Consider the following 19910-nt stretch of genomic DNA (forward strand, 5'->3'; position numbering starts at 1 on the left):
AGGAGATTGAATATGTTATTAAGGAAGGCGTTAAGCAAACTCGTCTCTCTGCTATTAGTCAACAACGTGTTAGTGAGACCAGGAAGTCTGCATTTCTGTCCAAGAATGTTGTTTGTCAGATCACTCACTGGTGCTGAATTTGATCTCTCTCTTTGAACTCTTTGGATATTGTCTCCAGAAACGTTATAAAATCCCCAAATCTCTATTTAAATCAGGTTATACATTATCTTTTCATTTGGTATTCATGATGCTAATTCATTAGTCCATCCAGTACATCTAGCCGATGTAGGTGGTTGTTCATCTTTCCATTGTACTGAAATACATTTGTTGGCTGTAATTAGGGCAATTTTATTAAATCTCATTTTTTTTTAATGGACTTTTATCATAGATGTGTCTCCCAGTAGGATTACCCTTGGTTCTGTGTGGTTGATCCTTAAATACACACAGTGAAGATGTCCAATATGAATGTACACATGAGAATAAATATGTATCAGTGTTCCTATTCCACTGATCTTAGCAAACTTATAAATTGAGTTCTTCAGTCAGATGTCATCACATTTTCTAAAACCTTTACACGATTACATGTGTATGAGTAGCTGTGTTTCATAATAGGGTGTCTCCTAGGTAGTGTTTTGCACTAGTGATTGTCTGAAGTTTTTTCTTGACAAATTCAGTGTTTGCATGACGCCTGGCCATTGGCTCTTTGGCTGTTTTAACTGTGTACTTTTGTAGGATGTTTATAAGAGAGTGAATGCTCTGTGAATAGAGCTTGTGTTCAGGTCCAGAATTTAAAAAGTATAGTTGAAGTTTTCTTACTCCCCTTAAAATCAAAAAGGCCTTGTGAAGGTTGGGAACCACTGGTCTACACACAAAGACATTAACTCACTATTGTCCTTCCAGCTCTTCCAGACACAGAGGTCAGAAAATGGACAGACTCGTTTTGTTTAGCTTTATACCAACTGAACACAAGGAAATATCTAAGGTACTATTTAATATGTAGTTGTAGTAACTGTTCAAGGAGAACCACAACAAAGATGAAAACATGTTTTATGTTATTTGAAAGTTTTATGGTAATAGATGAGAGATGGTCGGTGAAGACAGTGGATATCGATTTGTGTCTTGAAGCTAAAAAGAGATAAAAGTTGATTATTAGTAAGTTATTCAAAAACAGTTGAAGTTGACAAATAATAATCAACCTTTTAATGTGTAAATCTTAAATTATATAATACATAATAAACCATTGTGTATGAATGTTTAATGGAATTATTTTAAATAAATAAATTCCACCAAACTACTACAGTAGTTTTATGGGTTTGGGAAACGCACTATAGAAAATTAATATATTAATACTATAGAGTTGATGATCTTATAGTGAAGTTCTAGTTATACTACAGTGTTTGTATAGTATCACTATATTCCTGTTGTATTTCTAGGGTTTGTCAGGGAATTACTGTAATTATACTATATTTCTTTATATGTATTTCTATAGTATGTTCAATTGTCAGACATATATTAAGTTACTAAAGTAATACTTTACATTAACTAAAACATTATCAGTATTACTTTAGGAATGTTCTACAGTAAAATCAAAGGACAACTACAGAAACACTATATAATATACAACAGTAATACTATTTAAAATAGTACAGGAATACTACAGATCGAGATAGTATTACTAATTAAATATTATAGTTTTACTGTAGCTACACTGTAAAACAAAATCTGTAAATTTACAGGATTACTCCCATTTATTTTACAGATTTTCAATATTTTTTAAATACATCGAAATATTAATAAAATTCCACAATTGCCTGTGAATTTACATGTCTAATTTAAATGTAAATAATCATAAAATTACCGCTTTTTTCTCACATAAAATATTCTAATAGGTTTGCAAAGGTACATTATATAATTTATTTATTTCCACATTTTATATAAATATATAAATATATATATATATATATATATATATATATATATATATATGTAATGTGAAATAAACCTGTAAACATACAGATTAGAAGTTATTAGCACGCAGGCTTTTTTCTCTTTTCAATCCGTTATAATAAACTTTATGTAATATAATATATCATATAGTTTATTTAATATTCACAACACCCACTTTGTTTTTGTTTCTCGCCGGACATCATTGTAACTGCACCACAACCCGGAAGCACACCGTCCGCGCATGGCGCAAATGTGTAAAGTTATTGTGCACAAACTGTCAGCAGCGAGCAGAAATCAAACATGTTTTACTGGATGAAGAGAAGCGGCGGCGGCGGCGGCTCGGAGGCTCTGGGGAACATGTCCAAGGCCGAGATACTGAGAGGAATCGTTACCGAGAAACTGAGCACCGCCGCGGAGGAGATCTTAGCGGTGGTCGAGAGAACCGTAGCCGGGTACGAGGAGGAGGCTGCGGGCTTCCGACGGGAGATCGACCGGCAGAGGAGACAGCTGGAGCTCCTCCTGCAGCCTCGGGTCAAACTGGAGAGGAAAGGTCAGAGAACAAATAACATAAACGCTCTGTTGTTTTAAGATGCGGAACTTCGTTTAAAAAACGACTCATTTAAAGTTTATCTGCTCGCTGACAACCCGACAAACCACAGAGGACATGAAGTGAATGTGTGGAAGTGTTTTTATAATGTGTTTGACAGTTCGGCTCTAAAATAAGTTCAAGTAAATGTTGTGAATTAGGTCAGTTTTCATTTGGTTCATGGGTCTTACTGAGTGCATGAGGGCTGCACAATATGATTGTGATTCTATTTATATATTATAGTGTGGGGACGTTAAAGTCATGATGGTGTGAATATCTGGGGGTCTGAAACATGTTTTATTAAATCTGGAGAACAATATTTGTAGACCAGGACTTAATTATAATTTTACCTTTTTATTTAAGAATTGCAGCTTCCTGCGATTTGCATGTTGCACTTATATATACATATATTATTATTATATTATATACATATTGTGATTAACTGTGCAGCTCTGAGGATATCTGTGCAAACACAAGTGACTCTCTGCTGCATTTTTAATGTTTACATTTATAAAAATAGACTTTCTTTTACTTTGAAATCTCAAAAGCTCTGGTGTCAGATGTGGAGGGCCATGAGGTTGTTATTGTGAGTGAGGGGGAGGAGGAGCAGGAGGAGGAGGAAGAGGAGGAGGAGGAAGAGGAGCAGCAGCACACACAGCAGCAGTCAGGTGAGTCTTTAATTATGTTATTAAATGAGAAAACAAGTAAGCCAATTACAGTTGAAATGAATGAGTGAAATGTTCATGTTCACCAGTGATAGACGAAGAATTCAGACCTTTTAATTACATACTGTAAAAATCCTGCATTGAAGCTGTTGTTCAGTAAAATGTAGTTAAAGTGTAGATGACAGCAGCCATACGACACGTCACTACGACCGCGCCCCCTTTTAGGTGAAACAAGCTGTAAAAGTGCCAAATGGTTCCACGTTTAAAAGCTGCTACGTCGCATCTTCACATCAAACAATAAAGAAACAAACAGTTGACTTTATTACGTCCCCAAAGAACGAAGGACAATAAAAGAAAAGATCTGGAAAATATCTAAATGAAAGTATTGTTTAAACTTAAGAGACCAGAACAAAAGCTTTCAACAATAATAATAATAATAATAATAATAGTAATAAAAGTAAATACTTAATACAGACACAAAACTGTATCAAACGTTATTACAAATAGCAAGAAAACTCTAATTCTGTAAACTAAAATGACATAAAATTCAAAACTACATTTTTAAACGGTTTAAATTATGTAAAATGTATTATATAATTTCTGATTTGGTTGTAGTGAGTAAATAAGTGTCACTATACGCAGACGATGTTGTGTTGTCTGTGTCTACTGGTTCTACTGGACTCCGTACAAACTGAGACCTTCTCCTGCGTCTGTGTCCAGATGTGGAGGACACTGGGAGTCTGGGCCTGCTGTGGTTCGATGACGATGAAGAGGATGATGGAGATGAAGAGCAGCAGCTGTCGGCGCGACCGGCAACGAGCTCCAGACAGGGACGAGAAGATCTGAAGGACCCGGATTTTCAAATAACATCAAGGTCACAGATCCCAGCGCCCCCAGTTTAATGAAGATGTTCATGTAGCTAAAAGTATGTGGACACGCCCCCTTTTGTGTCGAACAGTGCAGCGTTGATTTGTGTTTCCGTTACCAGATTGTCGATCTGTGGAGTCGGGTCAAAGCGCCTCCAAACAGGTTGTGGGGAGGTCAGATTGGATTCGCCGGCTGCGGGGCTGATGTGTGCGGAGTCGTGGTTGTTTTTATTTGAGCTTTCACCGCTATGAAACGTTTCCACACGTCCTGGAAAACTTGACAATGTGAAGACTAGTTTTCCAGTCATGGAAACGCCTGGCTGTGGTTGCCATAACTTTACTGTAATAAATACGGTAAAAGGACATTAGTTAAATTTAAGTTGGAGTTTTATTCCATATTTTACCGTATAAATACACGTTTTGTGTGTTGACGGTGGTTTTCTGTCTAATTTACAGTCCGTTATATAAAAATCGACTTCGTACTGTATAAATTCTACTTCTTCTTTTAATAGACTAATAGGTGAGAAGAGGAATTTTTATGTAAAATAGAATAAATTCTACTTTTTCTGCTGTCCAGTGAACCGACTACATAACGGTTCAAATTAACAAATTAACTCAGTTTTTTTGTTTCATTATGAATCAATAAACAAAGGGGAATAAATCTGAAATCAGAAATAACATTTTATTGATCTGGTTCGCTGCTTTGTTAACGCCACTCCCTCTCTTCATTCACTCTCTAGCTCGCTCGACCACCGCTAGCCACCGGGAGCCAAACCAGCACGTGTGTATGTGAAGATTGTTAGCTCAACATGTTGGTAGCATGCTAGTTAGCCTAACGTGGTGTTTGTTGTTTGGTTTATTTGGTGGCTCAGGCAGCATGCTGTTAGCCTGCTTGTTAGCATAGCGTGGTAGCTGAGGATGATTGTGTGGTTGTAGCTAGGCGGGTTGAGCAGCGACATGTTAGCTGGTTGTTATGAGCTAGCATGCTGTTAGCTGGTGATGCTGTAGTTCCAATGAAAACACACATAAGCAGCTCTATAAAGAACTGAACCGGTCTGCACAGAGCCCTGAATGAACCAGACCTGATCACCCAACATCACTGTGGACCCCACCAGCAGTCCCATAAGAGTCTAATGTTCCAGTGTCCACAAACTTTTGGCCATGAACAAGTCCCATATGTTCACTACCGTCTTATTTTGTTAACCTGTCTTCACCCTCCAGGTTAATTTCCCCCAGAGGTCGGTCTGACAGGAGAAGGCCCGGCAGGCCTCGGACCAGTGACGCACAGAAACATCTAGATCTCAGGATCTGCATCCTGGAGGACTCTCAGACCAGTGTGCTCTCAAACAGGGGTACACTGTGATTGATTAGTGACTGACCCCATAAATGTAAAGATGAACTCAACCTCACGATGATTTTCTTTTGTCTGTTTCAGTGTTTCGGAAATGTCCGGTGCAGGAGCTGCAGTGTCCTCGTGGGCTGCAGGAGGCGGACTTCCTGGACCTGCTGAGGTCCACCTTTCCTCAGCTGGCTGCTCAGAAACCTTTAGACTTCTTCACGACTGACAGAACGAAGAGACTGCAGCCGCTCAGAGTGACGACGGTGACGCCGGAGGAGATCGACAGGAGCATCAGGCTGACCGGAGCGGGAAACTCAGCCCTCTACATCCGCCTGAAGGTGAATCCAAAACAGTCTAACATAACATCAGCTGAGTGAAAACCACAAACTCTCTCCATCCTCCAGTGAGCTTCAATTCGTTATTTAATATTTCTTGTGTTTACAGACCGGAGAGGATCCTGAGAGCAGCAGTGAGGACCTTCATCCTCTACAGAGACAAGATGATTCTCCGTCCAGCTCTGCCACGACGTCGACTGATCAAACCCAAACACACCACAGGTGACCAAAGAGACCGACACACAGACCCAGTAATCTACAGGAGGTTCTGCAGTAGTTTAATGGCCACTGAGGAAGGTTTCTGTGGTCATTGAGAAGGTTCCTTTAGTACACTGGTTACAAACCTGAAGGTCGTGAGGATCTTCTTGATTTTAAGGAGTGTAAGAAAACTTAGAAAATATACAAAAGAAGTCTATATCTCAGTGTTTCGTTCATATTATTATAATCTAAACTTCTGAACACAAACTAACTAACGAGTTTTCACTCTCTAAACAGCCTCATCCTGCATTAGAAAGTATGTAAGTACGCCAAGTGTCAGGGAGATGAAAACACTGAAACTGTCAAAAAAGAAGCTTATTAAGCGACCAGGTTAATCAGCTGCACTGATTAGTCGATTAATAATTTTTTTATTTAAAAGAAAAGACCAAATTCTCAGATTTCAGCTTCTCAGATGTGAGTGTTTTCTGGTTTATGTCGTCCTTTATGACAGTAAACTGAATATCTTTGGTTGAGGACGTCACCTTGCTGACATTACGGACCAAACTACTTATCGATTAATCCAGAAAATGATGGACAGATGAATCGATAATGAAATTGCGGTCAGTTGCAGCCCTGGTGTTAATAATAACGCTGCAGGATGATCAGATATTGTGTCTCATCTGTTGGGTTATCGTTTCCCAGAGATTCTTCTGAGAGGAGGAAGCGTGGCAGACCTCGCCTCGGTGAAGAACCGACTCACCACCTCCTTAAAATCTGCATGCTGGAAGACTCCCAGTCCGACGTGCTCTCTAAAAACGGTGACTATGATGGCATGGTTCTGAACGGACTCACTGAGCGGGTCGATGGAGGTTAATTAGGGTATATTTTCTCTCTGTTTCAGTGTTACTGAAATCCTCGATACAGGACCTGAGGTGTCCTCGTGGCCTGCAGGAGGCGGACTTCCTGGACCTGCTGAGATCTACCTTCCCTCAGCTGGCAGAAGCCAACAAACCTTTTGACATCTTCAAGTCCGACAGGAGCAGGAGGCTCCAGCGGCTCCGAGTAAAGACGCTGACGCCGGACGAGATCTACAGGACCATGAAGTCCACCGGCGTCGCAAAGACGCTGCTCTACATCCGACTGAAGGTCCATAAATGTCCCTGAGATTGAACCAGCATTCATTTTAATTTTTTAATATGTTGTTTCCTTAAAAAACATAATTTGGGAACAAACTCTTGCAGACAGGAGAGGAAGAGGAGGAGGTAGAGGAGGAGGAGGAGGAGCTTCACCTCTTACAGAGAAACGATGAGACGTCCTCTGATTCTCCGTCCGCTGAGCTGATGAAGAGTGATGAAGCCGGACTCAGTTCAAGGTAACTGAAAGATCTCCTCACATTTATTAAGACGTAGAAACAATAATGTGTCTGATACGTTTGTAGAATAATTCGACCTGGTATCAATAAAGTTTTATTAGTTCCCAGTAGTTCCCAACCTCTTCCTTAAAGGAGCCTTTTTCTTTCACTGAGTAAACTGACTGTATTTTATGTATTCACTAATATCAATAACAGTAGAGAACATCTGATGAACTGAACAATGAACCCAAATAGGGAACTCAGTAACTGGAGGAACTTTGAGTAAAACCAGAGATTTGGATGAATTTTGAGCAGATTATTTCCTGTTTCCTGGGTCCAGACCTCCAGGTTGAACCACAGGTTTACAAATATCTACGACATACTTCTGCACAAAGTAATCTGACATTGTTTCTCCACAGCAGGTCGGTTCCGCACGTAGAAGGTAACAGAGTTCGCTCACAACCACCGGAGGAAGCTGATGGCGATGCTGCTGCAGAGAAGCAAGCGGACTCCAGCGACGACGACGATGCCGACAACAAAGACGAGGCATTTGATGGAGACGACGACTGGAAACCGGATCCCGAGCTGCAGTCGTCGAAGCCGAGGAGGAAGCGAGGAGGCAGGACGTCCGGCAGGGAGGAGAGGTTGATCGAGAGCAGCAAAACACCGTGTAAAGTGTGCGGCGTTTGGTACAGGATGCTGGGCAGTCTGATCAAACACGCCTGGAGTCACGTGGAGGAACCGCAGTGCGTCTGTGGGGTGTGCGGAGAGCGTTTCCAATCTGTGGAGGAGTTAAAGGGACATCTCAGAAATTATCAGAAAACTCACGACTGCTCGTATTGTGGAAAGTCTTTCTTCACTGTCACCGGCCTCAACTGCCACACCACCCTGCACACGGGAGACCGACCGTTCAAATGTGACGTCTGCAACAAGACCTTCGCTCACATGTCCGGTCTGAGCGTTCACCGCTGGGTCCACGTGGCCGATAAACCTCACAAGTGCGATATCTGCCCAAAGGCGTTCGGTCTGAAGGCGCAGCTCAGAGCTCACAGGAAGGTGCACTCGGGCAGAGACAAGTACCACTGCAACGTCTGCGGCAAGTCTTTCTACGACCTGCGATCTTTGACGCGTCACAAAGCGACTCACTCTGGGGAGCGGCGTTATGGCTGCGAGGTCTGCGGGAAGCGTTTCAAACTGCCCGGCACATTGAAGTCGCACGAGAAGATACACACGGCCAGAGACCGGCCGTACCTCTGCCATATCTGCTGCAAGACCTTCATGTCCAACTGCGGTTTAACGACTCACATGAAGACGCACAGCAACGAGCGGCCGTTCACCTGCGTTGTCTGCAGCAAAGGCTTCATATCCAACGGTGAATTGAAGGCGCACATGCGTGTGCACAGCGGCGAGGCGCCATATGGCTGCTCGGAGTGCGGCCGCTTTTTCAAACGAAAGACTCACCTGAACAACCACGTGAGGAGCCACCTGGGCATCAAACTGTTTGTCTGCACCGTCTGCGGAAAGGCGTGCTCTCGCCAAGAACACCTGACGGTCCACATGAGGACCCACAACGGAGAGAGACCGTACCAGTGCAGCCTCTGCGACAAGGCCTTCACTCAGGGCCACTGTCTGAAAACACACATGAAGAGTCACCACGGGGAAGAAAACCCGTTCCTGAGCGAATCAACGTCCTGAAAGACGCGTTTTAACAGCCGGTTCCGTCTGAAAAACCACATCTTTTCTTAAAATGTGTCCACAGAAAACTGACATCAGATTTGTAAACTGTTGCTGATTTAAAGGGCCGGTGTGTAGGATTCAGTGGCAGATTGCAGCCATTTGAATACCGCTCACGTGTACAAGAAACTACGCTGGGCGCAAAAAAATTTGTTTGCTTTGTCTGTTGTGGGCTACTGTAGAAACATGGCGGACTCCGCCAGAACATAAAACGTCTCATTTTAAACAAAAACAACGATTCTTATTTTCAGGTGATTAAACACTAATTAAAACATACTTGTGAACATTATATTACAGTGATGTTACACACTGGACCTTTAAATCAATCAACTTTGACTTCTTTTGTTAAGATAATTTTTTTTTTGTAAAAACACTAAAAGCAGTGAAAAAGTGTTCAAGTATTGGTGTTAAAAAATTTCAAATATTATTTTACTTTAGGGAGGAAAAAGAAATTAAACACAGTCGTGATAAGACAATCGATTAACCAACTGACCACAAATGAACAAATATTTTGATATTGAAATGTAGGAATCATTAACGAGCCTCCTTTTGTTTTTTCATTAAAACAAAAAGTGCTGAAAACAATCAATCGACAACTTTTTCAATAATTATTTGTTTTGGTGTTCATTTCATACCAAACTCTACTTTTTGATTAATAAAAACAGAAAACTAATTTCTGGAACAACTCATCGATTATTTGTTTTAGTTTGTTACCAAAATTCAGGTATCATAACAGCACGAGTATTTAAAAAGGCAAAAAGCTGAAAGAATTTATTGATTTACAGAAATAGAAGATAAATAACAGACTTTTATCTGTTTTACATCTTTGTAAACTGAATATCTTCATGTGAGATTTGAACAAAACAAACACGTAAATGGTCAGAATCATACAAATAAATTATCAGTTTCAGCTCTAAATAACTTTATGAGTTTAAAAGACGAGTTGTAATGCAGTATTAACAGTCCTGAACTGTTTACAGAGGGAAGAAATCTGATCCTTCGTTAGAACTACGAATAATTACAGATCTTTAGGTAGCAGTCGTGTTGTTCTTCATGTTGTATTTACTGATACTTTCCAACTCTCTACTGTCAATGTCCAAAAAAAGACATAAATTTCACTCTTACAAACATTAAACTTTGTTATCTTTGTTGTGTAGAAACTGAAACTGTACAGTGATATATATTTTTTACGTTTTCTCGCAGTGTCGATTAGTTAATTAGGTTTTTTTTTACGTTCCGCTGTTGCCATAAAACCAGCCAATTTTAATGTTGCGTTCAGGGCAATGGGAAGGAGGGAAATTGGGAAGTAGTTTAAATTGACTTAATCAGCTTAAACTCTGTAATATTCAAACCTTTCTAAGCCTTCCGCTTTCACAACCTCTGTCAACTTCCTCCTATCCTGTACTTAGAGATGCTCAAAATCATCTGCTAACGTACTGCCGACTGCTAAGTAATGTCCATATTCGAGTACTCCTCCCAAAATCTAACTGAGATTCGTGGCGATGGTACACAACTCTAATTCTACATGTTGATGAATGTGATGTGACATCCAAACACTTCCAAATCCCACGTGGTCCTGAATGCAGCATATGGTGCCTTAAAGTGCATGTTTTCCTCCACAAGCGTTATTCAAGTATAAACAACCAATATCCTGGTTTTGCTGCACAGTGAAGAGCAAATACTGTATTCAACTGTAAAAAATGTGAGCCTGCTTTTGTTTGCTATGCTACGTATACACGACCAAAATAAAAATACTTTCTGTTCAAAAATGTTGTTTTTGTGAGTGAAACAGTTCAAGTGTCAGCAGTGACTGTACTGTGACACTGTGGCTCTCAGTCGTGGTTGCTTACATACGTACAGTAAGCGTGTTCAGGGCAGCTCCAGCAGGTTGTGTTCGGACAGGATTCGTTGAGTTTGCGTGTGGACCAGCGTCAGGGCGTGGATGATGATGCGCAGGACGGGCGTGGCCTCCCGCTGGCTCTGCACACACACCAGCTGCAGGAAGTAGTGTCGGTCTGGGAGAGCGAGGAAGACGAACTCTGCAGCCTGACGGAGCACCCAGGGGTGGTGGGGCGCCAACGCCACCTTGTAGGCGTCCCTGAGGGAAGAAAATACACTTTCCTTAAAGTTGAAACAAACTCAGAACTGAGCAGATGCTCCATGTAACATCTGTTGTCTGACAGTGTAATCGGTCCTTGAACGCACCACGGTCAGTCTGTTACCTGCTCAGCTCTCCAGGTGTTTTGTATCGTCCGTCTGCGTCCGGTCCTTCAGCCAAACCCTCCAACATCAGCTTCAACCACAGCATAGATCGATGCAGCCGCAGCAGCGTCCTGCAGCCCGAATCCGTGCGACGGGAGAAGTTGACCACGCCCGCTTTTAGCTCCGCCTCCACCATGGATCGAACTGAGCGGTACGCCTCAAGAGGAAAATAAAGAAAATTAGCAGCAAGTCAGATAACTTCATACGCAGCCATGTTTTTGAGCCGCTCTTTCAGCCTCACCCCACGTTTTAGTTTCCCATGAGCCTCTGCGCTGTGTTTGAGTGATAGCTCTCGTATCAGCACGACCTTTTCCTTCACCTTCTGAGAAAAGAAACTGACGATCGTCCCGAGAGACTCCATGAAACTGAAAGAAGAGAAGTGATTTTATCCCATCAAATATAAATCTGCTCCAGCAGTTAACTTAAATCAGCATAAAGACTGGAAACAGCTAGCATGGCTCGAAATCCACCAACCAACTGTACTGTAACCTGCAGTTCCTCTAACATCCACTAGAGGCTGGCTCCAGTAGTGAGGCCTCATATTAAAATAAAACTTTACAGCAGAAATAAATGTTTGCAGCCTTTTGGGGTCTCTCGTTAATTTCCCCATTAATGGCAACCATACAACTCCCCCCTTTAAATTATATTAAGGATTCAAGGTTTCAGGTTTGTATAATTGAGGGCGTGGCCGCTGTGAGTGACAGTTTCCAGTAATCAGGCTTCATTCAGCTCCACCAGTGTTTGGTTTAACAGGAAGTCAGGACCAGAGCCGACCACACTGAGCTTCACAACGGCTCCACATTTCTTTATTTTTACACTTTTTGTACTGACTGCCGTACAGAGAGCGAGTGGTATCAACCCAAATATCTGATACTTAACAAGAAAGGGCGTGTTCGTACTTGAGGAGTTGATCCCAGCTCTGTAGGTACGGCTCCAGCAGGACGTCGTCGGCGTCGGCGTCGGCCAGGCTGGACTTTAAATACTGCAGCAGACGCCGGGCCTGAAACGATTGGCCCGGACACTCCTTAATGAGGGGCGGGGCTCTGTCTAACTCCGCCCACTCCCCGGGGGCCAGTGGAGGCTCAGGCTGAAACATTTAATTAATTAGTATTGATATTCCTCTACATTGTCTATAAAGCGAGTTGTGCGTTCCTCTTCAAAAAGCTGTTTCAGCCTTCAGACTAGAATCTGAGGAGTTAAAGACCCTGATACATACAGACTTCAAGAAAAGTTTTCAGGGACTTTGAGGATTTAAAGATTAAAGATCTGTATTGTGTGTTAGTCGTACCTTTTGGTAGTAAAAATTCAAACATGGCTGCCAGGCGCTGCCACAGTCTCTGACTCCGCCCTGAGCTGAAGACAGACACACACAAAACTCATTTTCCAGAGTCTTAAAGAAGTCATAATGCGCTCTTCACCAAGTGTAACACACGTCTCTAAATAATCATTAGGATGCTTCTATTATAACTGTTGTTGTAAGTACGTAAGTAATCACCACTGGGGGGCGCCTGTGAATCAGAACAGTGCAATAAGAACTTAAAGGTAACTGGATGAGCCAGTGAGAGAGGGAGAGCCAACATGGCCGACAGTCAGTACCAGCTGACAGTGACGGAGGAAACTTACGGAGCCACAAGGAGCTGATGAAGAGGAGCAGAGCCAACATGGCCGACAGCAGCAGGTAACGAAGCAGCGTTGTCCGTCTGAGGAAAACCATGGTGACCACAACACACACACACACACACACACACACACACTTTAACCTTTAACTCGTTAAAACACACACACAGTTTATAAGACTACACTTGTCATCACATGCTCTCTCTCTCTCTCTCGTTGGGGTTAAAGGTCGTTTGTTTGCTCACTCCCACAGGTACACGCACAGCTCAGGACGACCTTTGCACTTGACCTTCGTCCCGCTGGAGTTTATCTCAGCTTGTTTTATCACACACACACACACACACACACACACACACACACACACACACACACACACACAACACACACACACACACACACACACACACACACACACACACACACCCTGAAACTGGCTGCTGGGAAATCCTTGTTTGGGCAACAGGGCAGAGTGTGACTGATATTGATATTAACTTTATTTAATAAGTTTTAGTTCAATCATTTCACACTAAGAGACAGTTACTGTATTAACCCTGTAACGCCGAGTGTATCATATTTGATGAATTAGTTTTTGAGACCTCGACATCATCAGTGTTCTGACAAACCTGATGTTTACAATCAGACACATGCAGTGCAGAGATAATCCACCAGGGATCAGTAATTCATTCACCCCAGGACCTTCAATTGAGACATCCAAAATAGCTGCCATCAATCAGTGACCAGGAAGTGGTTTTTCAAGGATATTTTTGCCGATTTTGAAAAGGTTAAGGTAAGAAAAACATGTAATGTAAGGTCAATCTTTGCCTGAACAAGGACAGAAACTGTTTCCAAGCTGACAAGGTGACAGCTTCATTGCAGCAAATACAGAATATGTATGACGTTGTTCCGTAATGTGGAAATAAATGGAAGTAATTATTTGTTTGTTTGAAATTACTTGAGGAAAACTCAAAGTTTAATGGGTTAAAAAACTTGTTTTATGTGTTTTTGTTTGTTTAAGATAAACTGTGAGCAATAAATTGCACAAAAATACCGGATGTAGCAAAAATTATATAAATTAAAAATAATTTCTGCAAATTGATTGTTTGACCGAGGTCAGTGCCGTAGATACAGGTCAGAGGTCTGTATTTTTTATCTGATTCATATAATTAATTGTAACATTAATTATAATATTAACTTAATTTCATAGGTTTTAGAGAATTCCCATAATTTAACCCTTTCAGAGACAGTTAATAAACATTTGATTGAGTCTCTTTGACAATAACACTAAGTTACATAAGTCAGTGCCGTAGATACAGGGCATGGGTCAGTGCTATAGATACAGGTGTCTGTACTGTTTACTATAACTTACGATTATCTGAGTGGAAATGAAAAGTTTCAAGGTTGTGACAGTCGAGCTAAAGTACAATGATTATAACACAGAGACAGCGTTTTGTATCGTAGTAGTATTGTTAGTGCTAGTCCCAAATGAAGACCATATCTTGTGCTTGGTGCTGCCTTGCTGCGGCGACATACAGCAGGAGCCGCGTGTGCGTATTTTGTCTAAATGTGTTCTTCGTATCTCGTCTGTCATGTTTGAACTAGCCGCGGGAATGTAAGAGTATCCCAATATTTTGGAATAACGTGCCAGGTCAAACAGATACCTGAGATCATTTGTACCATCAGCTGTTGGGTTTCTCAACAAACTATAGGTCATCTTCCATCCCTGTCCATGTCACAGTACATTTTTTCACTTTTTATTTTTATATATATATATATATATATATATATATATAGTGTACAAGTGTATTTATGCTTTTATCTATTCATCATTTCATGTTTTTATGTGTTTTTGTGCAAATGTGTATGTGTATGTGTGTATGTGTGACCTGTTGTGAACCAAATTGCCCCTTGGGGACATTAAAGACATTTCAATTCAATTCAATTATTTCCCAGCAGCCGCTGTATTTGAGGAAGAACAGCGCCCTCTGCCTGATTAGATCAGTAAAACATTAAAGCAGGTGGTTCATTAATAACACAAAAGTCATCAAAACTGGAGAGAAAATGATTTTATTGATGGTAAAATGACAAATGTAGCACCTTTAAGTTCTATAAAGATGTTGAAAGACACACAATGGATTGATTTTTTTCAATCAACAACTCCAGAACATCTGATTGATTGATTGACTGATTGATTGATTGACGTCTTTGGTGCATGAGTTAGAGTGTGTCTTGTGCAAATATATTTGTGCATACATGTGCTTGTGCTTATTTTTAATGTAAAGCTAAAGAATAAGGTAAGAATAAAGGTTTTCTATGACTTCAGAACACTAATTATGGCTTTTTAAGGTAGAATAAAAGGATATCTAACATACTTGTGCTAATCTTGTTGGCAGGATCTTCATCTTAAAGCTAGAAGAGAAGTAAATGTAAAGATAGAAATAAAACGGTTTGTTAATAGAGAATATTTTAAAGGGCAGTAATGCTGTAATTGGGACAATTGAGCTTAAAGAAGAAAAGGAGTTTACGGGTTAATTGGATCAAGACTAAAGGTTTTCTTGAAGTTCAAAAATACAGTACGAACACAGTTTCACAGTAGAATAAAGGATTTTTAAAAATTGTGCTTAAGAAGATCAAGAGTTTTGTCCAGAAGTGTTTAATCCGTGAAAACAGGTAAAAAAGTTTTTTCCAGGAGCATTTTTCTAAGTTTTAATAATTTTTTTATCTGCAATCTCCTCATTCTTAGCGTTTGTTGTTGTAATATCACATTTTGACCACAGCAGGATGACCACGACCTGACAGGAATAAAAGCTTGAGATGAGTATTAATTTCTCTTAGAAAAATAATTTTCTATACAAAGGACACATTACAGTTACATAACTAGATAACAGACAATATGTACCTTTTGTTTAGAGTCTATGGAGAAATTAAAACTATCAATTAATTAAATTAACTTAGAGAAATGCTCACAGGGGAAAAAAACCTTTTCACTGATGAAAATAATGAATTAAATCATGTTCTTCCCTTTCAGTGCCTCTATAATTTTGAGATGAGAAAGAATTAAGGATTTTCTTTTTACAGTGCAAAAAAGAGTTGGTAGACAAATGGGTTTGTGACACACTGAAGTGAAATAAAGTTTGTGTAAAGGGTTTAGTTAAGGGATTCAGACTACTCAGAATAAGGGACTGTGAAGAAAGGATCAAGGTTTTGCTTAGTCCTGACTCAGGACCATCTCGACTGTGTTGGAGTATTTGTTTTAACTTTACATCTGTTTGACATGTTGACTTCCACCTTAAAAGTCAGTAACAAGTTCATGTTTTCTAAATTTGAGTGACTGAAGCGTCCAGGGTTTGGAAGATGATGAATCAGAGATGGGTTGAGTATTTCTGTATTTCTGTTGTGTGTGTTGAGGTCAGCAGAATCCTTCGACTTTAACCCGCAAGACGTCACAAAGTCCAGGACGCTTCTGTAGAACCTGAAAACACAAACACACACAGCATTAGTAATCCAGTTATCCTGTTTTAAAGTCACATTCAGTCTGAAATAATGTGTATTAATAAGGTAATAAGGTGTTTTTTTATGTTATATATGAGATTTTGAACATGTATATATCAGCAAACAACTATTATCTATGTAAATATATAGCAAAGTCATGGCGTCACACTCCCTCTGCCTGTGTTGCTATCACAGCCTCTCTGTGGTTTGTTAATGCTGTGGATACAGGGCAGATGTTAGTGGTGTATATACAGGGCAGATGTTAGTGGTGTATATACAGGGCAGATGTTAGTGCTGTAGATACAGGGCAGAGGTTAGTGCTATAGATACTACATTTTAGTAAAGTCCAATAATTTCACATGAATTGTCTTTCAGACCTGATAATGCTGATGTCACTGCTTTATGCGAGATGTGATTGGCTGTAATTAAAATAAAGTCTCCAGCACCATCATGAATCCAAAATGTCTCTGTTTTGGTTTCTGATATTTTATGAAATGCGTCTGTGGTACGATTAGTTTTTATTATAAACTCACACACTCACCTTTAGTGTTGTGACAATTTCTCCAAACAGTTGTTGAGCTTCCTGAGTGTCCGGTTCTTCAAAGTAATCTGACACCGCGACCTCAACCGTTATAGCTCTGATGTTATCGCACACACCTGCAGAGACACTTTATTAACCATTTATACAATAATAATAATAATATTAATAATTTTAATAATAATAAGTGTGTTCAGAGGACAGTTAGTGTGTCTCACTGTGGAAGTGCAGGATGGCCTGACCACTGACGGGTGTGTGTGTCAGGATCAGCGTTTCCAGACTTTTAAGTCCAGCGTTACACAGCTCTGTTGCCACCTGCAGGCCGAGGTCTGTAATACGCTCCAACTCCAACACTTGCAGATGAGCACAGCTACGCACTGCGCTCACGCACACGCACCGCACACACACACACAACACACACACACACAATAACTCAACCAATGATACATCTACTGCACACAAAGCTCGTTTTATAGAGATAACGACATTTAAAATAATTAAAAACAATTTCAGCCGTTCTTGTCTTCTGTATTAACGAAAAGCTGCAAAGGTCAACAAAACATTATTTATTTAGTTGTTTTTTACTCACTTAAAGCAACCAATCCCTGAGTCCCACAGCCGACCCCGCCCACACTGAGCGAGCGGAGGTGTGGCCAACATCGACCAATCGTCTGCAGGCAGCGGTTTCCGAAGCGAGTCGGTTGTTGGCTGTAAGACAGAAATAAACCTGGTTATTGATGACTGTGATTGGATATATCAGTATTTATCATGAGTGATCAGACAGACAGACAGACAGACAGACAGACAGACAGACAGGCAGGCAGACAGACAGTGTCTGTCACTGACCAGGGGTGAGCCGGCGCCACCTGCAGGCTGCTGATGTTCCTGCAACCCGCACCCAGGGCCCACAGAACCTCGTGACCAAGAGGATCTGAAGAACTCCTGCAGGCGGAAAGACAACAGACAGACAGGTGAACAGACAGACAGGTGAACAGACAGATGAACAGACAGACAGGTGAGCAGACAGACAGGTGAACAAACAGACAGGTGAACAGATAGGTGAACAGACAGACAGGTGAACAGACAGGTGAACAGACAGGTGAGCAGACAGACAGGTGAACATACAGACAGTTGAACAGACAGGTGAGCAGACAGACAGTTGAACAGACAGGTGAACAGACAGGTGAGCAGACAGACAGGTGAGCAGTCACCTGTATGTGAGCGTCTGCAGGTTCCTGCAGTAGCAGCTCGCCAACCACAGCGTCCTGTCTGTGAGGATGTGAGGACACTGAGAGACAGACAGGTGAAGCAGACTGCCCCCTGCTGACCGGAGCAGAGCCTCCACCCCCAACTCCACACTGCCCCTGAAACACACACAGGTCAACTACAGTACCCACAATGCACTCAGGGAGCACGTCTTCTTCTCTTGACACAATATTCTGCTTAAAAGTCAGATAGGCTTTTTGTTTCTTGTATTTGTATCTTTGTGAGGACGACTGTGTGTTTGTCTTCTTCAAAGGACTGAAAGGGTCAGGGTCGGGGTAGGGTTAGGGTTAGGGTCAGGGTCGGGGTAGGGTTAGGGTCGGGGTCGGGGTCAGGGTCGGGGTCAGTTACCGAGTGTTTTTGTGGTAATCCTCTCGAGTCTCGTTGGCTCGTCTGCTTCGAGGCTTCAGGTTGTTGAGAACCACAGACTGAGTTTGAGTACACCACTGAGAGAGCGTGGTCAGGAACTACACACACACACACACACACACACACACACACACACACACACACACACACACACACACACACACACACACACACACACACACACACACACACACACACACACAGAAACATGTCATTTTATTCAGTTGTTCGGTTCACCGGTCGCCCGTCAGTTATATCCAGGAGCTGTTAGCTTTAGCTTCAGTCTGTCAGCATGATATCACAACCTGATGGCGAAGGTTTCCTACCTCGGCCGACACCCTGGCGTTCTCCAGTCGGAGGCGTGTCCAAACCGCCGGGTGCCTGGCAACGAACCGCCAATCGGAGCCGACCTCGGCCGCACGCAGCAACGAGCACACGTCCAAATACGGGAACACGCAGAAGAGCCCCGCCCTCAACCTCAAGGTGTCCGCCCCCAGCTGTCTGTCGCCACGGCGACTGGAGGGGGTGGAGTGGGGGGAGGAGGGGGTTTCTGCGGGGGGGGAGAAGGAGGTCATAAGCGAGATAATGGCTTTTATTATGAAGCAGCGACAGGAAGTTGCAACAACCAGAGAGAAGACCTGAACCAGGTGTGTGTGTCCGGGCGAAGACGAGTCTCCTCATCTCAGCGCTGCTCCAGAATCCCTCCTCTTCCTCCTCTTCCTCTTCCTCATCTTCCTCCTCCTCCTCCTCCTCAGTGCTGTGGTGGCGACGGTTTCTTTTGCTCCACGTTCTCCCACATCCGTCCTCGCCGACCCTGAACACACAGCATACTAACATTAGCAGTGAACACAGACATTAAAACTACAGTTCAGATGTTCTTTTACCACAGTCTCCTCCCGTCTCCTCCTCTCTCTCGTCGGGTCCAGGCGTAGTGGTGGGGGGGGAAGTGGACCGCGCCTCCTTCACCATCCCAGCCCCCCGAACCCAGAGACAGCGTCCGACCCGTCAGACCGCTGCGGGGGGGGGACACAGAGAGCGAGCTAAAACCTGAGACCCTGAATTAGGATATAACTGCCTCTGATGTGTTCAGGTACCTGCAGTGATGGTGGCTGTACAGCTGATCTCCCAGTCGGTAGGAGCCTGAAACACTGTAACTCCTCTGGAGGAGGAAGAGGAGGAAGGGAGGAGGAGGAGGAGGAGGAGGAGGAGGAGGAGGAAGATGTGAATCACTGTAATTTGATGTGTGGAGACAATCTGCAGACATATTTAATCAAGACTTGTTGTTTTTTGTTATTTTAGTTTTTATAGTTTGTAAATCTGTAAATAATTGAGTGATTATATATAAATAATA

At 42.0% G+C, this 19910-nt stretch overlaps 3 protein-coding genes across 7 annotated transcripts in view; 1 reads left to right on the top strand and 2 right to left on the bottom strand.

Moving 5' to 3' along the window:
- The first annotated feature begins 2178 nt into the window (after positions 1–2178).
- On the top strand, positions 2179–10790 carry LOC127365722 (zinc finger protein 37). Of its 2 annotated transcripts, none has more exons than XM_051404113.1 (10): positions 2179–2497; positions 3082–3201; positions 3919–4072; positions 5286–5416; positions 5500–5741; positions 5848–5960; positions 6639–6754; positions 6838–7082; positions 7178–7308; positions 7707–10790. In XM_051404113.1, exons 1-10 carry the CDS (start codon positions 2248–2250, stop codon positions 8980–8982), a joined length of 2778 nt encoding a protein of 925 aa, XP_051260073.1. In that variant the 5' UTR covers positions 2179–2247; the 3' UTR covers positions 8983–10790. The 2 variants fall into 2 exon arrangements, with proteins under 2 accessions (XP_051260073.1, XP_051260074.1); XM_051404114.1 differs by having other exon boundaries at positions 7710–10790.
- Positions 7309–13109, bottom strand: gltpd2a (glycolipid transfer protein domain containing 2a). The gene is made up of 7 exons (XM_051404116.1): positions 12907–13109; positions 12572–12636; positions 12183–12370; positions 11525–11648; positions 11244–11440; positions 10880–11119; positions 7309–8068 (listed from the first exon to the last, which is right to left on the bottom strand). Exons 1-6 carry the CDS (start codon positions 12995–12997, stop codon positions 10891–10893), a joined length of 894 nt encoding a protein of 297 aa, XP_051260076.1. The 5' UTR covers positions 12998–13109; the 3' UTR covers positions 7309–8068; positions 10880–10890.
- Positions 13110–14948: 1839 nt separating this feature from the next.
- Positions 14949–19910, bottom strand: part of LOC127366054 (F-box only protein 41-like) — an 11046-nt gene continuing 6084 nt past the window's right edge. For 3 of the 4 annotated variants that reach the window (XM_051404756.1, XM_051404757.1, XM_051404755.1), the window contains exons 7-17: positions 19654–19718; positions 19444–19572; positions 19198–19373; positions 18886–19109; positions 18542–18657; positions 18139–18291; positions 17774–17869; positions 17517–17635; positions 17146–17304; positions 16931–17046; positions 14949–16369 (exon numbers count right to left, since the gene is read on the bottom strand). In XM_051404756.1, coding sequence (XP_051260716.1) covers positions 16307–16369; positions 16931–17046; positions 17146–17304; positions 17517–17635; positions 17774–17869; positions 18139–18291; positions 18542–18657; positions 18886–19109; positions 19198–19373; positions 19444–19572; positions 19654–19718 — 1416 coding nt within the window. In that variant the 3' untranslated portion in view covers positions 14949–16306. The remainder of the gene's footprint in view (positions 16370–16930; positions 17047–17145; positions 17305–17516; positions 17636–17773; positions 17870–18138; positions 18292–18541; positions 18658–18885; positions 19110–19197; positions 19374–19443; positions 19573–19653; positions 19719–19910) is intronic. The other variant, XM_051404758.1, reaches the window with a different exon arrangement.

Source organism: Dicentrarchus labrax, unplaced genomic scaffold, assembly GCF_905237075.1.
Source record: "Dicentrarchus labrax unplaced genomic scaffold, dlabrax2021, whole genome shotgun sequence".
Lineage (NCBI taxonomy): Eukaryota > Metazoa > Chordata > Actinopteri > Moronidae > Dicentrarchus > Dicentrarchus labrax.

Excerpts from the sequence above, each read along its gene's own strand:
- LOC127365722 (XM_051404113.1), top strand. The coding sequence starts at position 2,248 with ATGTTTTACTGGATGAAGAGAAGCGGCGGCGGCGGCGGCTCGGAGGCT. Across the intron at positions 5,417-5,499 it reads CAGTGTGCTCTCAAACAGGG|TGTTTCGGAAATGTCCGGTG; the intron begins GTACACTGTGAT and ends TGTCTGTTTCAG. Across the intron at positions 7,309-7,706 it reads GAAGCCGGACTCAGTTCAAG|CAGGTCGGTTCCGCACGTAG; the intron begins GTAACTGAAAGA and ends GTTTCTCCACAG.
- gltpd2a (XM_051404116.1), bottom strand. The coding sequence starts at position 12,997 with ATGGTTTTCCTCAGACGGACAACGCTGCTTCGTTACCTGCTGCTGTCG. Across the intron at positions 12,371-12,571 it reads TGAATTTTTACTACCAAAAG|CCTGAGCCTCCACTGGCCCC; the intron begins GTACGACTAACA and ends TAAATGTTTCAG. Across the intron at positions 11,441-11,524 it reads ATGGGAAACTAAAACGTGGG|GCGTACCGCTCAGTTCGATC; the intron begins GTGAGGCTGAAA and ends TTTCCTCTTGAG.